This window comes from Ceratotherium simum, chromosome 2, assembly GCF_057802395.1.
Source record: "Ceratotherium simum simum isolate JZ-2026a chromosome 2, ASM5780239v1, whole genome shotgun sequence".
In the NCBI taxonomy this organism is placed as follows: domain Eukaryota; kingdom Metazoa; phylum Chordata; class Mammalia; order Perissodactyla; family Rhinocerotidae; genus Ceratotherium; species Ceratotherium simum.
Window position 1 is genome coordinate 12,387,114 of NC_141901.1, and position 14,782 is coordinate 12,401,895.

The 14,782-nt window shown below is 43.6% G+C and overlaps 1 protein-coding gene across 1 annotated transcript in view; it reads left to right on the forward strand.

Moving 5' to 3' along the window:
- PAPPA2 (pappalysin 2) overlaps positions 1-14,782 on the forward strand; it is a 278,580-nt gene that overhangs the window by 111,140 nt on the left and 152,658 nt on the right. Inside the window, exons 4-5 of the mRNA XM_087438266.1 lie at positions 11,130-11,423; positions 13,168-13,360. Of these exons, the coding sequence (XP_087294392.1) occupies positions 11,130-11,423; positions 13,168-13,360 (487 nt within the window). The remainder of the gene's footprint in view (positions 1-11,129; positions 11,424-13,167; positions 13,361-14,782) is intronic.

The following is a 14,782-nucleotide window of genomic DNA, read 5'->3' on the forward strand; positions in this document are numbered from 1 at the left end:
AGATAAGAGTGGCTTTTCTCCTCCAAATTAGTTCTTGTGTCTGTAGATGAATAGTAATTATTGCTCTAATGAGATAGGATTTAACATCATTATTTTGCTTTTTTTCCTGTTACGGCTCTAAGTGCTAAGAAATTTTGTTCACATAAATAAGTAGATGGGGGAACAAAGAATTCTGTTTGATTGACTGTGTGGACGGTGGTGCCAAGGTTGAAAATGTAGGAAAAGGAGGATTAAATGGGGAGCTGGTTTGGTTTGGGATATTTTGAGTTTGGGGTTGCTATAAATCTGACTGTGAAGGGACTTCCCCAGAAGCAGGAGGAGGAGCAGGATTCAGAGACCAGCCACCAAAGGAGAGAGAGGTTTGAGAAAGTCCCCTGTGGCCCACAGATAGAACTGCTGCAGAGAGATGAAGTGTGTACAAGGGCACTGTGGCCAGATTAGAGAGGGTGTCTGTCACGCTCTGGCGCAGACGTTAGACACTTAGAGTGTTCTGGGCCAACTGTGTTGCTGATTGTTCTAGGGATGTCTGTACTGCCAAAGAACATTCAGAGATCCTGATCAGATCACAAGCAGCATGCCCCAGTGTTCACGGGACTTGAGAACCACGTGGGAGGGAACTGGAACTGGAACCTGGCTCATAACGGGGGTTTAAACATATAGCATCTTCAACTAAGTCCAGATAATGTGACCCTTGTAGGAAAAATCAAGTCTTTGAATGATAGAGTAGCTATGGCCTCACGTAGATAGGAACAAGTGGGATCTTGAGCAAGTCACCTCTCTGGGCCTTAGTTTCCTCATCTATAAAATGGGGATAATAAGCATAAGGAAGAGTGCCTGGCACATAGTAGGGCCTCAGTAAATATTAGCTCCATTTATATTAGTAGTAGCAGCAGCAACAGCAGCAGCAGAAGTTCCAAATACTGCATGTCTGTGATTGACCTTCCTGGTTGTGCCCTCAGCCTTCCACTCACCTCCAACCTGGATATTTTTAGTGTCCTGGAAAGATACTGGATCCTTTATAAAGAAAAAAATTTTTAGGGGTCCAATTGCTTGCAATGAGAGAGCAACTTATAAGAAGCAAAGAGACTTTCCTTCTAAGTCAGAGAAGAAAAGAATAAGTGATGGTTGGCAGTTTGGGGAAATGAGTAGCTGCCTGGGCAGGGTCTGTGAATGTCATGGGGCCCAATGGACTGGAGGAGAGCAGCTGTCACAGGGGTGATGTGGATGTGGCAGATATCTGGGAAAGGCAAAGCAACAACAGTGTAGGGGCAGGGGAAAGGGAAAGCAGCAGAAACTAGCTAACCTTCCTCCTAACCAAACAGTTGGACATTGAGATCAGGGTGCTACATCAGTTGTGACACATTGATGCACAATGTGAGAGGCCTTGCTTGGGTGCTGAGAAATAGCCGTGGATTTGATAAGTGGGAAGTCTTTGGGAATCTCAGTCAGGTTGTCTCTGTGGAGTGCAGCTGCAGATACCAGAGTGGGAAAGGTAGAAGTGTCTACAGTAGGTGCAGAGGAGCACTCTGGTACAACTAGTCATTGAATGGTTGGACTAGAGCCAAACAGATTTTTGTCCCTTATCCTCTAGTCTTCTCTTTACCATGCCAAAGCAGAGTGATTATTCCCAGAGATAAGGAATAAACAATATATGTAAACTGGAGTGTACCATGTAAATATGAGGAGTTACAGAATCTTTAATGAGACAGGCTACATGACAGGAACAAGGCAAGGACTGTTCCTGGGAATTACACCCTGGCTGCTATTGTAGATTATTTAATTGTCAGAAGATGACATTCAACAAATGGGAGTATTCTGGCTGCCTTGGGGTTTCAAACATAGCACTCTTGGATATTGAAAATTTTGGGCAAAGTTACCCTAGGATATGAACTTCATGCCCTAAAATCGGAGTTCCTGAAAAGTAGGTTCATACATTTATAAGTAGGTGGAGTAAATAATCACCTTTATTTGTGTTGACTTGAGAGGTCTCCTCTTTTAAAACATGTCCTAATAATCTTTTAATCCTTGGTATGCAGAATTTCTGACATAGAATAGATGCTCAGTAAGTGCTGAATTAATAAATGAATTATAGAAAATATCTTTCCCATTCATACTCCATAGTGCCTAGAATTCTGGCATGGGTTATGTGTGTATGTGTGTTTGAAGCACAGCCCTCATCCAGAAGCAAGGAAGGATTACATAATGTCTCCAATGCATCAGTAAGAACATCTTCAGTTTTTATTAATTGGATTGCTTTTCTCCCCGGGTGTAGGAGTAGGTAGCGAGTTTGACAATTGGGGGTAGGAGTGGATGAAAGGGTATAAAAGGAGACAAAAAAATGACATTAGACTCTGCAAAATCTTCACCTTCTGCACATTCTTGTCTTGGTTTGGTGTTGCCCAGAACAAAGACTTCCTTCTAATGAGACCACAGGCTGTAAAACTAAAAAGCCAGTACAAGATTTGGAGATGAATGGTTCCTGGGCTACTGGTTCTGTTAAGAATTTGCTTCTTTTTCTAGCTCCCATTGACCTTTTTTTTTTTAACCTTCTCCGTTTCTTTCTCTCCCTTTGTCTATCAGTCCACCTCTGCCACTTTCTTCCCTTGCCCTGCCCCACAGTGCTCCATCCTTGGACCCCTGGGCACACTTTAGCTTTGTCCCTTTGTTGTGGAGATTGTGTGTTGGGAAGTTTGTTTTAGCTGGTAACTGGAAGTAATTACGTAGGCACCTGCAGACCAGCCCTCAACCTTCTTGTTTTATGGGTATATAACATTCAGCCCTAAAAGTTTTACAGAACCGTTTTAAAGTCATTTCAGCTTGTGTCCTTTCTCCAACTGCCTGAGGTGTTTTGTTTTGTTTTGTTTTGTTTTTAATAGAAATGCCTTTGGGAATCATCCTCTTTGCCGTGTGCCACTCTGACGGTCTTGTGTTGAAGCTGGGAAAAGCTACTTGGAACTAGGGAACGCACTGTCACTTGGGGAGCTTGGCTGTCTGCTACTGAATTTTCATCTTTTAATCTGCAACTTCTCTCCTTTTTCTGCCCCTGTGCCATTGCTAGACCACACATCACCCTGTCTTATTTTTAGTTGTCCCTTATAATCAAGGCTGAAAGGTCTTCTAAGAAGGCATTTGTGTTCCCCCTGCCAGTCCGTTAAGCAACAGCTGTGCCACACATGGCCACCAGCTGCTGAATCCAGGGAGCCCCGTTCATATTATGGTCTATGTACAAGTTAGTGGTACTGGCATGTATTGATTTTGAGTCCCGGTATACGTATTCAAAAATGCAAGAAATGTAACATTTATTTATTCTTCTATAATTGAACTTAATTTCTATTTTGAGCCCCTACATTGCTGGGTAGTAGAAATTTACTCTTAGTCAATTGAGCTTCTTTTGCCGGGGGCTGTATCTAACTGTAGAGATGGCTTATAAATGCTAAGGCCATAGGGGAAATGATCCATTTTGTCCTTAGTCATCAGGTGATGTGGGTCACCTGAGATGACCCTTGTTCCCATCACAACTTCAGGAAGTCTCTGGGAGGCTCTCTGTCATCCTTCCCTCTTAGCCTCACTGATCAGCCATTCTTCTCTAGAACTAGGCCACTTACCCAGGAATCCATCACTGGAATGAGGCAAGATCCCTCTGCTGTCCAATTACATGCACTTATTTTTAGTCTTTATCCCTTTACTAGGGCTCAAAAGATAGAGTACAGTCCAGTTTATGTGGACCCACCACCATCTATACATTCCCATTATTTCCTTTTTATCTCTTTTCCCTTCCTGCAGCTTAGGAGAATCTTTTCAGGGCTAAAATGTGGTGGTGGCATTGGTGTGAGGCAAGGATCACTATCCTCCATTCAGCCACCGTGCTGGCTAAACCATGGAGTCTTCTCAGGGCCCAGATGGCATAGACTTTGGAAACCTCACAGCCAGAAAAGGATTTCTTTCCTTGCTTTTCCCTCTCCTGTATCTCCTAGTGAGGTAATGAATGAATGCAGGAGAGCCTGGCTTCCTGATTTGGCAGTGGGATAAGGCAGAGGGAGGCAAGGAACCACTGGGGTAAAACGTTAGTAGTTCCAAAATGTTGCCCCTCCTTTCACACTATTGCTTCCAAGTTTCCCCTGAGTAGGTACGCTTGGTCTTGTTGTCAGTCCCTAGGCAGCCTTGCAGGACAGGTGTTGCGGGGGTGAATGGAGGTAGAGAGAGTCTGATAAGTGTCTCAGAGTGAAGATCAAGGGGCCAAGTTATGGTTGAAAACATGTATTGGCATGTCTTTCTACTTTCTGTTTCAACGTAGCAGGTGAGAGCAGAGAGCACAAAGAAAAAGATTCAATTGTAGGGGAGGGAATCCCATCCCCCTCCATTCTACCACTATTTTTATCCCTCATTTCTGTTTTAATTTTATCCTCCAAGATGAAGAGAAACAAAAATGAACAGTGGTTTTAAGTACAGGAAATGGTAATTATATTCTCTATAACTAGAGAAGTGGGAAGGAAAAGATTATTGGCATATAAGAAAAAAGACGTCTTGCGTAAATCTGACCTACCAGCAAGCTCTATGAAGAATTAAACTAACAGTCCCAATCCTGTAAGATTTTCTTTCCTCGTACAATTACTAATTTCAGGCTACTAGGAATGATTTTTGGATGCCAATATGTTGTCTATGAAGAGAATGGGCACCTGCCTATTTGCAACTCTGTCCAAGTCTGGTCTGTCTTCTAGGTGCCCATGGATCTCAGGATCAGAACAACATGGAAACAAAGTGTTACCAGCTTACGGGCAAATCCTAGCTCCTTGTGTGAGGGTGCTTGTCTACCTTGCCTGGCAATGCCTGGTTTCACTCTGGAAGTTCTGCCCTGTTTGTGGTTAGACCCTAGCTTCCATTCTCTTGATGAATGAAGATGGTTAGAAGGGAGCCAACAAGAGGAGAGGGCAAATGAGTGTGTGTGGCCAGGCTGCTTTATATAATTTTAGTGTAATATACATTTTGAGTCACTTTGTTCTAGAAAATAAGCGAAGTGCTTATTTATCTCTATTACTACTTCGATCTTCGTAACAACTCCTTGAGGTAGGAACTCTTGTTGTTACCACTGAACAGATTAGGAAATAGCCTTGAGGGGGCTGGCCCCGTGGCTTAGCGGTTAAGTGAACACTCTCCGCTACTGGCAGCCCGGGTTCGGATCCCGGGCGCACACCAACGCACCGCTTGTCCGGCCATGCTGAGGCGGCGTCCCACATACAGCAACTAGAAGGATGTGCAACTATGACATACAACTATCTACTGGGCCTTGGGGAGAAAAAGGGAAAAAAAGGAGGAGGATTGGCAATAGATGTTAGCTCAGGGCTGGTCTTCCTCAGCAAAAAGAGGAGGATTGGCGTGAATGTTAGCTCAGGGCTGATCTTCCTCACAAAAAAAATAAAGGAAATAGCCTTGAGAGCTTTTAAGCAATGTTCTCAAAGATAAGGATCAATACATTTCCAGTGAGTGTACACAGCCAAAGAAGGCTCCCTGGTTACTCCAAAGGCCATCCTGTGTGGGTGAGGCTTCTGTACAGTGGTAAAGACCCACCTGTAACCACTCAGAGTCTCACCCATGTTGCTGGTAATGAAAATGGAGGAAAGTGTGGGGCATGGGTATCAGCTTCAGAAGATGATGCTCATTTATTTGAATACTAATATAAAGTAGTCCTGGAAAGTAGCCTTTTGTACAATCTTTACATTGTTCTTATTAAGTTGTTCCTGGAAAAGGGTCGCACATTTCCCTGAAAGGGTGGGAATTCACAGCTCCTTAAGCCCTCCCAAGTCAGACCCACATGGTAGACAGGACAGGTAGAAAGGGGTTGGCATTCTGGGGATTCAGTTTTTATTTATTATTTATCATGTCTTGTTCCTTCTTAATGAAAAGAAGTTCTCGCATTCCTGTTTGTAGATTTTGGGCAACAAGTCTTTATGCCTCACTCAGGCTTTGGCATGAATACACGTGTTGTGTGTGATTTTTATCAAAACATGAAAGAACTTTTATAAACTAAACCATGAAATAGTTAATGTCCCTCCTCTCTCACCCACATGGGTGTATGAGTGTGTGTTTTGAGTGATTAAAACTTACTCCCTTAATAATTTAACAGGTTTGTTTCCGTTGGAATAAAGAGTGATTGAGAAGAACAGTGTGGGACCACTGTGCCTGTGAGAGAGGAGGGAGAGCACAGCCTGGTGTTACGGGTGTGAGGATGAATAGGCGGTGAACTGCATCCCTTGAAACTCGGTAGCAGATCTCAGAGTAGCGTGTCTGCGGCTGCTCCTTCCCAGCTTTTTCCCTTCTCTCAGGCTACTGAGAGATGGGAGTCTAGGACCACAGACTTCAAGGCCGAGGTGGTGACAGCCCATGATAACACAGATTTCTTCATGTGGTGTTTTTGATTGTCTCACACAGTCCTGCCTGTTAGCTCTTAGAGGCACGGGATGAGAATAGGAAGGAATCTTAGTGATAAGCCCAGCTAGCCCCCTCATTTTACAGCTGAAGAGACCTAGAGAGAGGTTAAAGAGCAGAGCCAAGGTCGTACAGCTAGTTAGGGTCAGGACCACATTCCAAGTCCTTAAGTCCTAGTCCGGTGTGATTCCATAACCTTGGGCTCTAGTGGGCAGAATTACCATAAGAGGTCCAGGACCTTGAGCTTTTTCCTTCACATGTGTTGGTGTACACAACACTTACTCCTGCATTAGAACATGCAGTATTCTATTTAACACACGTATAGTAACTAAGCTCATTACTATGTGTTCCATACAGATGACTTTGGGGTAGAGTCCCATCTCTCTGGAATCAGAAATATAATTGTCAGTGTTTTAAAAGGCTTATGTTTTTAATTACAATTTAAGTGCTGTCTGGTTAAATCTATAAGCTCCTGTTTGGGGAATGTGTGTTAAAAGTGCTGTGGAGGAGAACCCTGGCCAGTTGTCATTGATGTGGAGGAGATTTGCTGGGAGTGTCGAGGACTTGCGTTGTTTTTTTTTTCAATTCAATGATATTTTTAATAAAAAAAATAAGACAAATTTGCTTTTCTAATTTCCTATAAGAAATACTATCAAAGGTATCACTGTTATTGTCTCTTGCCACTGAGGCATTAAGCAGTCAAACAAGGGGCACACACACTCCTGTTCAGCATCTCAGCATGTGGAAAATCGTCGCGTTTCGTCCCTCTAAAACAGAAGTTTACAGCCAGTATGTCTGTGCAAGGGTTGCAATGAACAAAAAGACATCTGTTGGAGACGAATGCAGTAAGGAAAGGGTTCAAGAGCCACTGTATTGTATTTTGTGTTGTGAGGAATGTTCACATAAATTTCCTTGCCAGGTAGTTCTCAAAAAGTTCTAAAGTCTCTATGGGTGAATATCAATTTTGTGTGACTTAGTTTGGGGAGCCCTATCCTTCTGCATTCCATATGCTGAAAAATCACACTTGCATGAAGACTACATCAGAGAAATAGTCCACTTGGGGATCCTTGGAATAGCATCCACCAATTTCTTTGCCAACCAGTCTTTCCTTATCACTTGAACTTGCCTGTGTCACTTTGATCATTTCATATGTATATACTCTCAATTAGATTACTAGAGGCATTAATTCGTTCTTTTTTTTTCTTAGCTTTTTGAGATTTTATTTTTTTAGCTCATAGTTTGTTTGTTCTTTTTTTTTGCGATAACATTGGTTTATAACATTGTATAAGTGGGTACATCATTATACTTCTATTTCGGCATAGATTACATCGTGTTCACCACCCAAAGACTAATTGCAATCCATCACCACACACATGTGCCTAATCATCCCTTTCGCCCTCTTCCCTCCCCCCTTCCCCTCTGGTAACCACCAATCCAATCTCTGTCTCTCTGTGTCTATTTGTTGTTGTTTTTATCTTCTACTTATGAGTGAGGTCATATGATATTTGACCTTCTCCCTCTGACTTATTTCACTTCCTATAATACTCTCAATGTCCATCCATGTTGTCACAAATGGCTGGATTTCCTCGTTTCTTATGGCTGAGTAGTATTCCATTGTGTATATATACCACATCTTCTTCATCCATTCATCCCTTGATGGGCACTTAGGTTGCTTCCAAGTCTCGCTATTGTGAATAATGCTGCAATGAACACAGGGATGCATGTATCTTTACGTATTGGTGTTTTCATGTTCTTTGGATAAATACTCAGCAGGGGAATAGCTGGATCGTATGGTAGTTCTCTTCTTAATTTTTTGAGGAATCTCCATACTGTTTTCCATAGTGGCTGCACCAGTTTGCACTCCCACCAGCAGTCTATGAGAGTTCCCTTCTCTCCACATCCTCTCCAACACTTGTTTCCTGTGTTAGGACTTGCATTTTTATGCTTCTTCCTCCACTTATAAATAAGCCAGTTTATTGAAAGGTGACTGTGAATCTGTTGCAGAATATTCTTAGATTTGGAAATATCTCATTTGGGGTTGAGGCAGAGACTTCTAGTGGCTGATGAGATGCCCACTATTATAATGACCACCCTCATCTCCTCCTTGAGTGTCCCCAGGGGCAAACTCCCAGTCATCCCTCCTTCCGTGACACATGCTACTTTTGCCATCCCTTCTTCCTGGAATCTTATTTCTGTTCAACTGTAACTCCTTTCTTCTACGACTGGAGGAGATCACAAGAGGACTTGGGCTGGACTGACGATAGAATGAGGGGATGTGGGATGTTTGCTCAGAGGTAAGAGGTATGGGTAGAAAATAACCATTGATTGGGAATGAGAGATTCCAGAGATGTCAAAGGGATTCTACCCCAAACAGGTTCTTTGTTCAAATAAGTTTGGGAATCAAAGGGTTAAACAAAATTGCTGCAGGACTTTTCAGGACCTTTAACATGACAATTCTCATGTGCAGTGTGAATCTTCAGGAGGAAGGTATGGCAGGCTGCATTTTTCTCAAGCATATTTAACCACTGATACACACTCCCCCCACCCAGGGGAGCTTTTCTAAGTATTACCCAGAACCAGAGTTTAAGAACACAATTTGGAAAAAACTACTCAGTGCGGATACTTAAACCTTATAGGTGAATTGTAGCCTTTCAAAGTCCTATTTCTGGCAGATTAGTTTTTTGAATCCAAAGCTTACTTAGAGGTGGGGGGAAGGGAAAGAAAGAAGAGAGAAAGGGCTTAAGTGTATATAGAGGGAAGGAGTGTGGTGGAGGAAGAGGGCTGAAGACAGTGAAGGTACTTAGAAAGGTAATCGAGAGACCAGAAAACTGTTCTCTTAGAAGATCTTTATTGATGGGAAGGTCGATAGTACTGTGGGAGAACTGAGAGCACAATGGTGTATGAACTCTGATGATGATTACTGCTGTAATGGGATATGTAAACGTGAAGGGGTGGGCATCTTGTAAAGTGGAACTACTGCATTTTGCTGAGTTTTTTCAAATACTAGGCACTCTGGATGTTATTGAGATAGATCTATTTTCAAATTACTTTAACTTTATGTTGACATAAGAATGATACACAAATGAAATATGCAGAAAATAATTTTATAAAAGGAAAAAAGGATAATGTTGGAGAATAAGAATTTTTACTGTAAGTGATAGAAATGATAAACAAAGGAGATGAGGTCTAGCTCTGTTTTAGATGTGAAAGTAGACAGTGTATTTCAGGATGGGTCTGGGCATGGCTTGGTTAATGTCAACATGTCTGAGTAGACTGGGAGAAACTAGAACTTAGATTTGGAAGCTGCTTCTTGCAGTAAGGTAGTCACTCCAAAGGCAGATTGAGCTGCCTGTTGTAGAAACCAGTGGGCCTGGCACCAGATACCCTATGATTGTGTCCTGTACATAAAACCATGTGTGTAGTTGTCTATAGGGCATCATGTAGAATTCATGAATGAGATAGAGTCCCTGGAAGAGGATCTGACAAAAGGAAGGCAGGGCTATTCTTCTGGAGGGCCTGCTATACTCAGTAGACTATTGATATAGGGAGGGCTCAGGTAGGATGATATGAAGCAAGTCCTGGGAACTGGAATCAGATCTGGGACAGAAGGGCAAGGTCATCCTGGAAACACAGCTGAGGGGGACTCTGCACCCCAGAGGGTTGGTCCAGAGCTGTTGACATTCCCTATTTTTGGTCCTATTGATGAGGATGGGCCTAATCCTGACAATTTTCAGAGATGAAGAAGGAAACTCAAGTGGTTCCAGCCATGGGGAGAGGAGGGAAGCAGGGATTGGGAAGCTAGACAGATAGAACTGGAGCACTCAGAGGTCTTTTGCAAGGTTAGAATGATACCAGTAGGTCTTTCGTCTGAGCCCAGGTTGAATGCAATGAACTCTTCTCGGAAATGCCTCCTTGATGTTCTCAGGGAAATCAGAATGTCACAGGTATATGCCCACCTGTGGCATATACCTGTGACATTCTAATAGTTGTAGTGGTTTAGTTGGACTTATCGTCTGTCTCAGTCGTTAGCTCCTTGAGAGTAGGGGTCATGAATCAGAAATAGCATACACAACTGTTGTTCACTAAACTTCTACAATATGCCAAATGCTTAGAACAAAAAAATAAAACTAAGAGGTAGGTGTTATCATCTCTACTTTACAGACAACAAAACTGAGGTTCTAGAAGGTCAGATAGCTGTTCAAGTCCTCAGAGCTGGTATGTGGAGGGGCAAGGAGTCAGACCCAGATTTCCCTGGCTCCAAATCCCATGTGCTTTCACCTAGACCAATGGCTCTCAACCTGGGAAGTTTTAAAAGAAACTGAGGCACGTACCCCATCCTCCAATATTTGGATTCATTTAATCTGGGCTAGAATTTGGATATCTGTATTTTGTAACTCCCCTAGGCGATTTCGATGTGCAGCCAGGGCTGAGAATCCTGGCCCTCTATCATACTGTCTTGTCTGTATTGTTATCCTGGCATCTAGTACAGCACTCGCCCATGATGGGGGTTAAAGACGTGTTTATTGATTAGTTTAGAGGGTGTTTGTGGCCAGAGGGAAGAGCAGGGACTGAATGCCACTAGAAGTTATAAAGTGTCCATTTAGAGGCTGAAATCGAACAGTTGATGTTTCAGAAGACATAATTAAGGATCAGAGGGCTGCTACTCATTACATGCTTAGAGACATTTTCCCAACCTTCTATTGCAGGTGGTGTTGTCCTCAACCCGTCCTACTATGGCATGTCTGGCCATACCAACATCATGATCCACGAGGTGGGGCATGTCCTGGGACTCTACCATGTCTTCAAAGGGGTCAGTGAAAGAGAATCCTGCGATGACCCCTGCAGGGAGACAGTGCCATCCATGGATACGGGAGACCTCTGTGCTGACACTGCCCCAACTCCCAAGAGTAAGCTGTGCCAGGACCCAGAGCCTACCAATGATACCTGTGGCTTCACCCACTTCCCAGGGGCTCCATTCAGTAACTACATGAGCTATACAGGTATCACAACACTCTTGACGTGTTTGCTTTCTGTTAAGGTTATATGGGGGCCTTTGAGTGCTGGGCGGGTGGAGGTGTGGGAGGTGGGGAGTGTTATCAAGCAGTCATTCGTGGCAGAGAGTTGAAGTGTATTTACAATGACATATTTTTTTTTCCTGTCTTTGAAGGACTTGAAAAAATATTGAGATATTAAGGGGTCTCGTTGACTGGATTCTCTTCCACTAGAGGTTGAACACACTTCTATTTTGGATAGTTAAAAGGGAGAGAAAGCCCAAACTCTCTTGAGGTCCCTGTGACCTCTAGAACTTGGTTATTCTTGTTCTTGCCCACATTCTTACGCATGTACTCTGAAGAAGAGTCCAGTAGTGATGAGGAAAGAGGTTTCTGGGTCAAGGTGGCTCTTTGTGCTATTTTTGAAGTTGACCAAGATGATGGCTCTGGTTACTTTTAACTCAGGATTCCTTTTTATTTTATGTTATTTTTTTCAAGTATCGGATTCTCTTCTTCCAGCACTAGCCAAAGGCTGATTCTTAGCTTGCCTACCAAAAAAAAAAGGTGCCATCTCATTTAAAAAATGGTACTTTCCTGGCCCTGGGAACAACTATATTGTCTGGTCTTGTTGCCTGGACTGTGCTTCTTCCTTGTCCTCTCGCATCTTCCTCGATTCTGGCAAAAAGTAATACTAGTCTAGTCTCCTGGTAATGGACTCAAATTTATCCCTAAAATGAAGGATTTATTTGATTTTGATGACCTCCTGCAGTGGTGAAGGAAGGAGGTAAATTTTCTGTAAGGTCAAGGGGCTTGTTTGGTGATAAGTTCTAGAACTAGCCAAAAAAAAAAAAAAGGATAAACCGCAAGACCCTGGTCATGCCTTTGAAGAGAAGAAAGAGTGGTGAGCTGTGACATATGTCTGTGACATGTGAATATTTTTCTGTCCAAGTCTCATTTTGATGTATAATTCAGGTACGTTGAATTCATAAGGACCAGCTTCCAGGCCTCCCCCAACATGGACACACTGGCCGTTGCCAGGGCAGAGAAACCAGACAGTGGGGTGCAGAGGGCAGAGCTGTTTAGGCACCACCTTTGATGTGGGCAGAGGAAACATCTAAGAAGCAGGGGCAAGTGTTTGACTGGTATGCTTTCATTGAAAAAGGCCCTGAAACTAAGATAACTCCCTTTCTAACCGTATGAAAAAGGTATCTAATAGGGAGATTTTGCCAGCTCCAAAAGTAAGGTGGGGACCACCATTCCCAGTCCTGCTGGCTCCTTGACATTTTGGCTCTCTCTCCCCTTGAGCATCTCCACTGAATACTCGCTAATCTTGGCCAACGTCACCAGGCATAAAGCAGGTGTCTGCAACTCCACAAATGTTCACAAATAAAAAGGCCATATGCTGAAACACTGCCATCTTGTGGCTTCCTGAGTAAGAAGCCATCAGCTCAGAGCAACCCTGTACCCCAGGACATGAGTCTCACCCTGGCCCAGCCCAACATCAAGGTAACGGCCCTGCTTTGGAGAGAAGCAAGTTCTTTTCTCTGCCTTCTCTTTCCCACTTCCAGCTTAGATAATTTCTGGAACAGAATATGTTTATTCATTCGACAAGTGTTTATGGAGCCTAATGAGTGTAAGATGTTGTGTTAGGTGCTGGTGACTCCGGTGTGAACAAGGCAGAATTTATTCCTGCCCTGGTGGACTTGGCAGGTTAAAACCTCCATCTCTCCTGTTCTCTTTTTTGTCTCCACAGATGATGACTGCACTGACAACTTCACCCCTAACCAAGTGGCCCGAATGCATTGCTATTTGGACCTTGTATATCAGCAGTGGAGTCAAAGCAGAAAGCCCACCCCCATTCCCATCCCACCCATGGTCATCGGGCAGACCCACAAGTCCCTCACTATCCACTGGCTGCCTCCAATTAGTGGAGTTGTGTATGACAGGTGAGAGAGGCATTTGCCGTGGGTGAGCTGGGATATTTTCTCTGTGTCATTTCTTATGCACAAGGGGAAGAACGTGAAGTTAGGGGAACCCCAATTTGGAACTACAAACATGTGCACCACTGCTCAGCGCTGCCTCCTCCATCCCACTCAGTTCTCATCTCCTTAGCAGAGCTCATGGGGCTTTCGTGTGAGCCAGTGGCTCATCATATATGCTCACTCCTTGGCGAGGGGCCTATCGGATGTTTCCTTCAGAATGTCACATCTGGCGGGCTTCCAGGAGCTGCAAATGTGAGAAAGCCTTCTCTGCCACCTGCTGTTACCTGTGCCTACCCCACTTATGGCTGCTGTCTTGTAGGATTGTCATTATCTGTTCATTTTCCCATCTGCCCCACTCAACTGGCAACTCCTTGGGGGCAGGACTGTTTTTTTGTATCTTTGTCTCTTGGCCTGCCACAATAGACGCCTAAGACATGTTTATTGAAGAGCATCATTATACCGAAAATTAGTTTTTAATTTTTTATAACTTTGCATATTGGTGTAAATGAATGCCAGGGACGTTTTTGTAAAAGAGAGAAGGTAGAAAAAGAATGACATCTGACAGTTGGTGGGAGGATGGAGGAATGTGGTGACCTGTGCAAGCTCTCTGCTTTCACAGCCTGCCGCTGCATTCTAAATGACAAGCATAGCTGTTGTCAATTTGGTCCTTCTTGAAGGCTTCCTTGTGTGAAGCCTTGTGCTAGCTATTTTACCTGCAATTGCTTTGTTGGGCCTTGCATTAAGCATAATTCCTGCTATGTAAGTGAGACATCCAAGCTTAGAGAAGCACATGGTGGCTAGCCCCAGACCCCACAAGTAAATAGAGGTGAATTGGGGGCATCCACTGGAATTGCAGAAATGGGGAACAGAGAATAGATTATTTCTTTGAATTTAGAGCTTTCCCATTTAGCGGGTAGCTAGCCCTTCCTCTGTGTGTCACAATTCCCCTCTGGGTGTCAGGCCCCAGCTGAGGAGCTGGATGTCCCTGGAGCATGTTTCCATGTACTCCATCTTTGCTGAAAGCCTGGGAGAGAGACAGGGATGGGAGAAAGTGGGAGAACCATTTTCCAAAGTGCCGTTCCCAGCATTCTGGGATCTTGGTACCTGTTCTTGATACCCTGGTGCATGCTCAATGCATGACATCACTTGGAACCCACTATCCTGTAAAGCAGTTTTGATTGTCATCAGCACCCAGGCTCTCACAGGCTCTGTTTGTGAGTCAGCACATATCTATGCGATGTGTGTAAGAATCCTCTTCCTGCAAGTGTGACCTTGTGCAGCTTCGGTCGGACTGGCTGAACAGTGAGTCCTCTGTGGGCATGTGCAAACAGGAGTTTTACATCAGTTTATGTAACACATGTAAACAATTTAATCTTTCACTTCTCT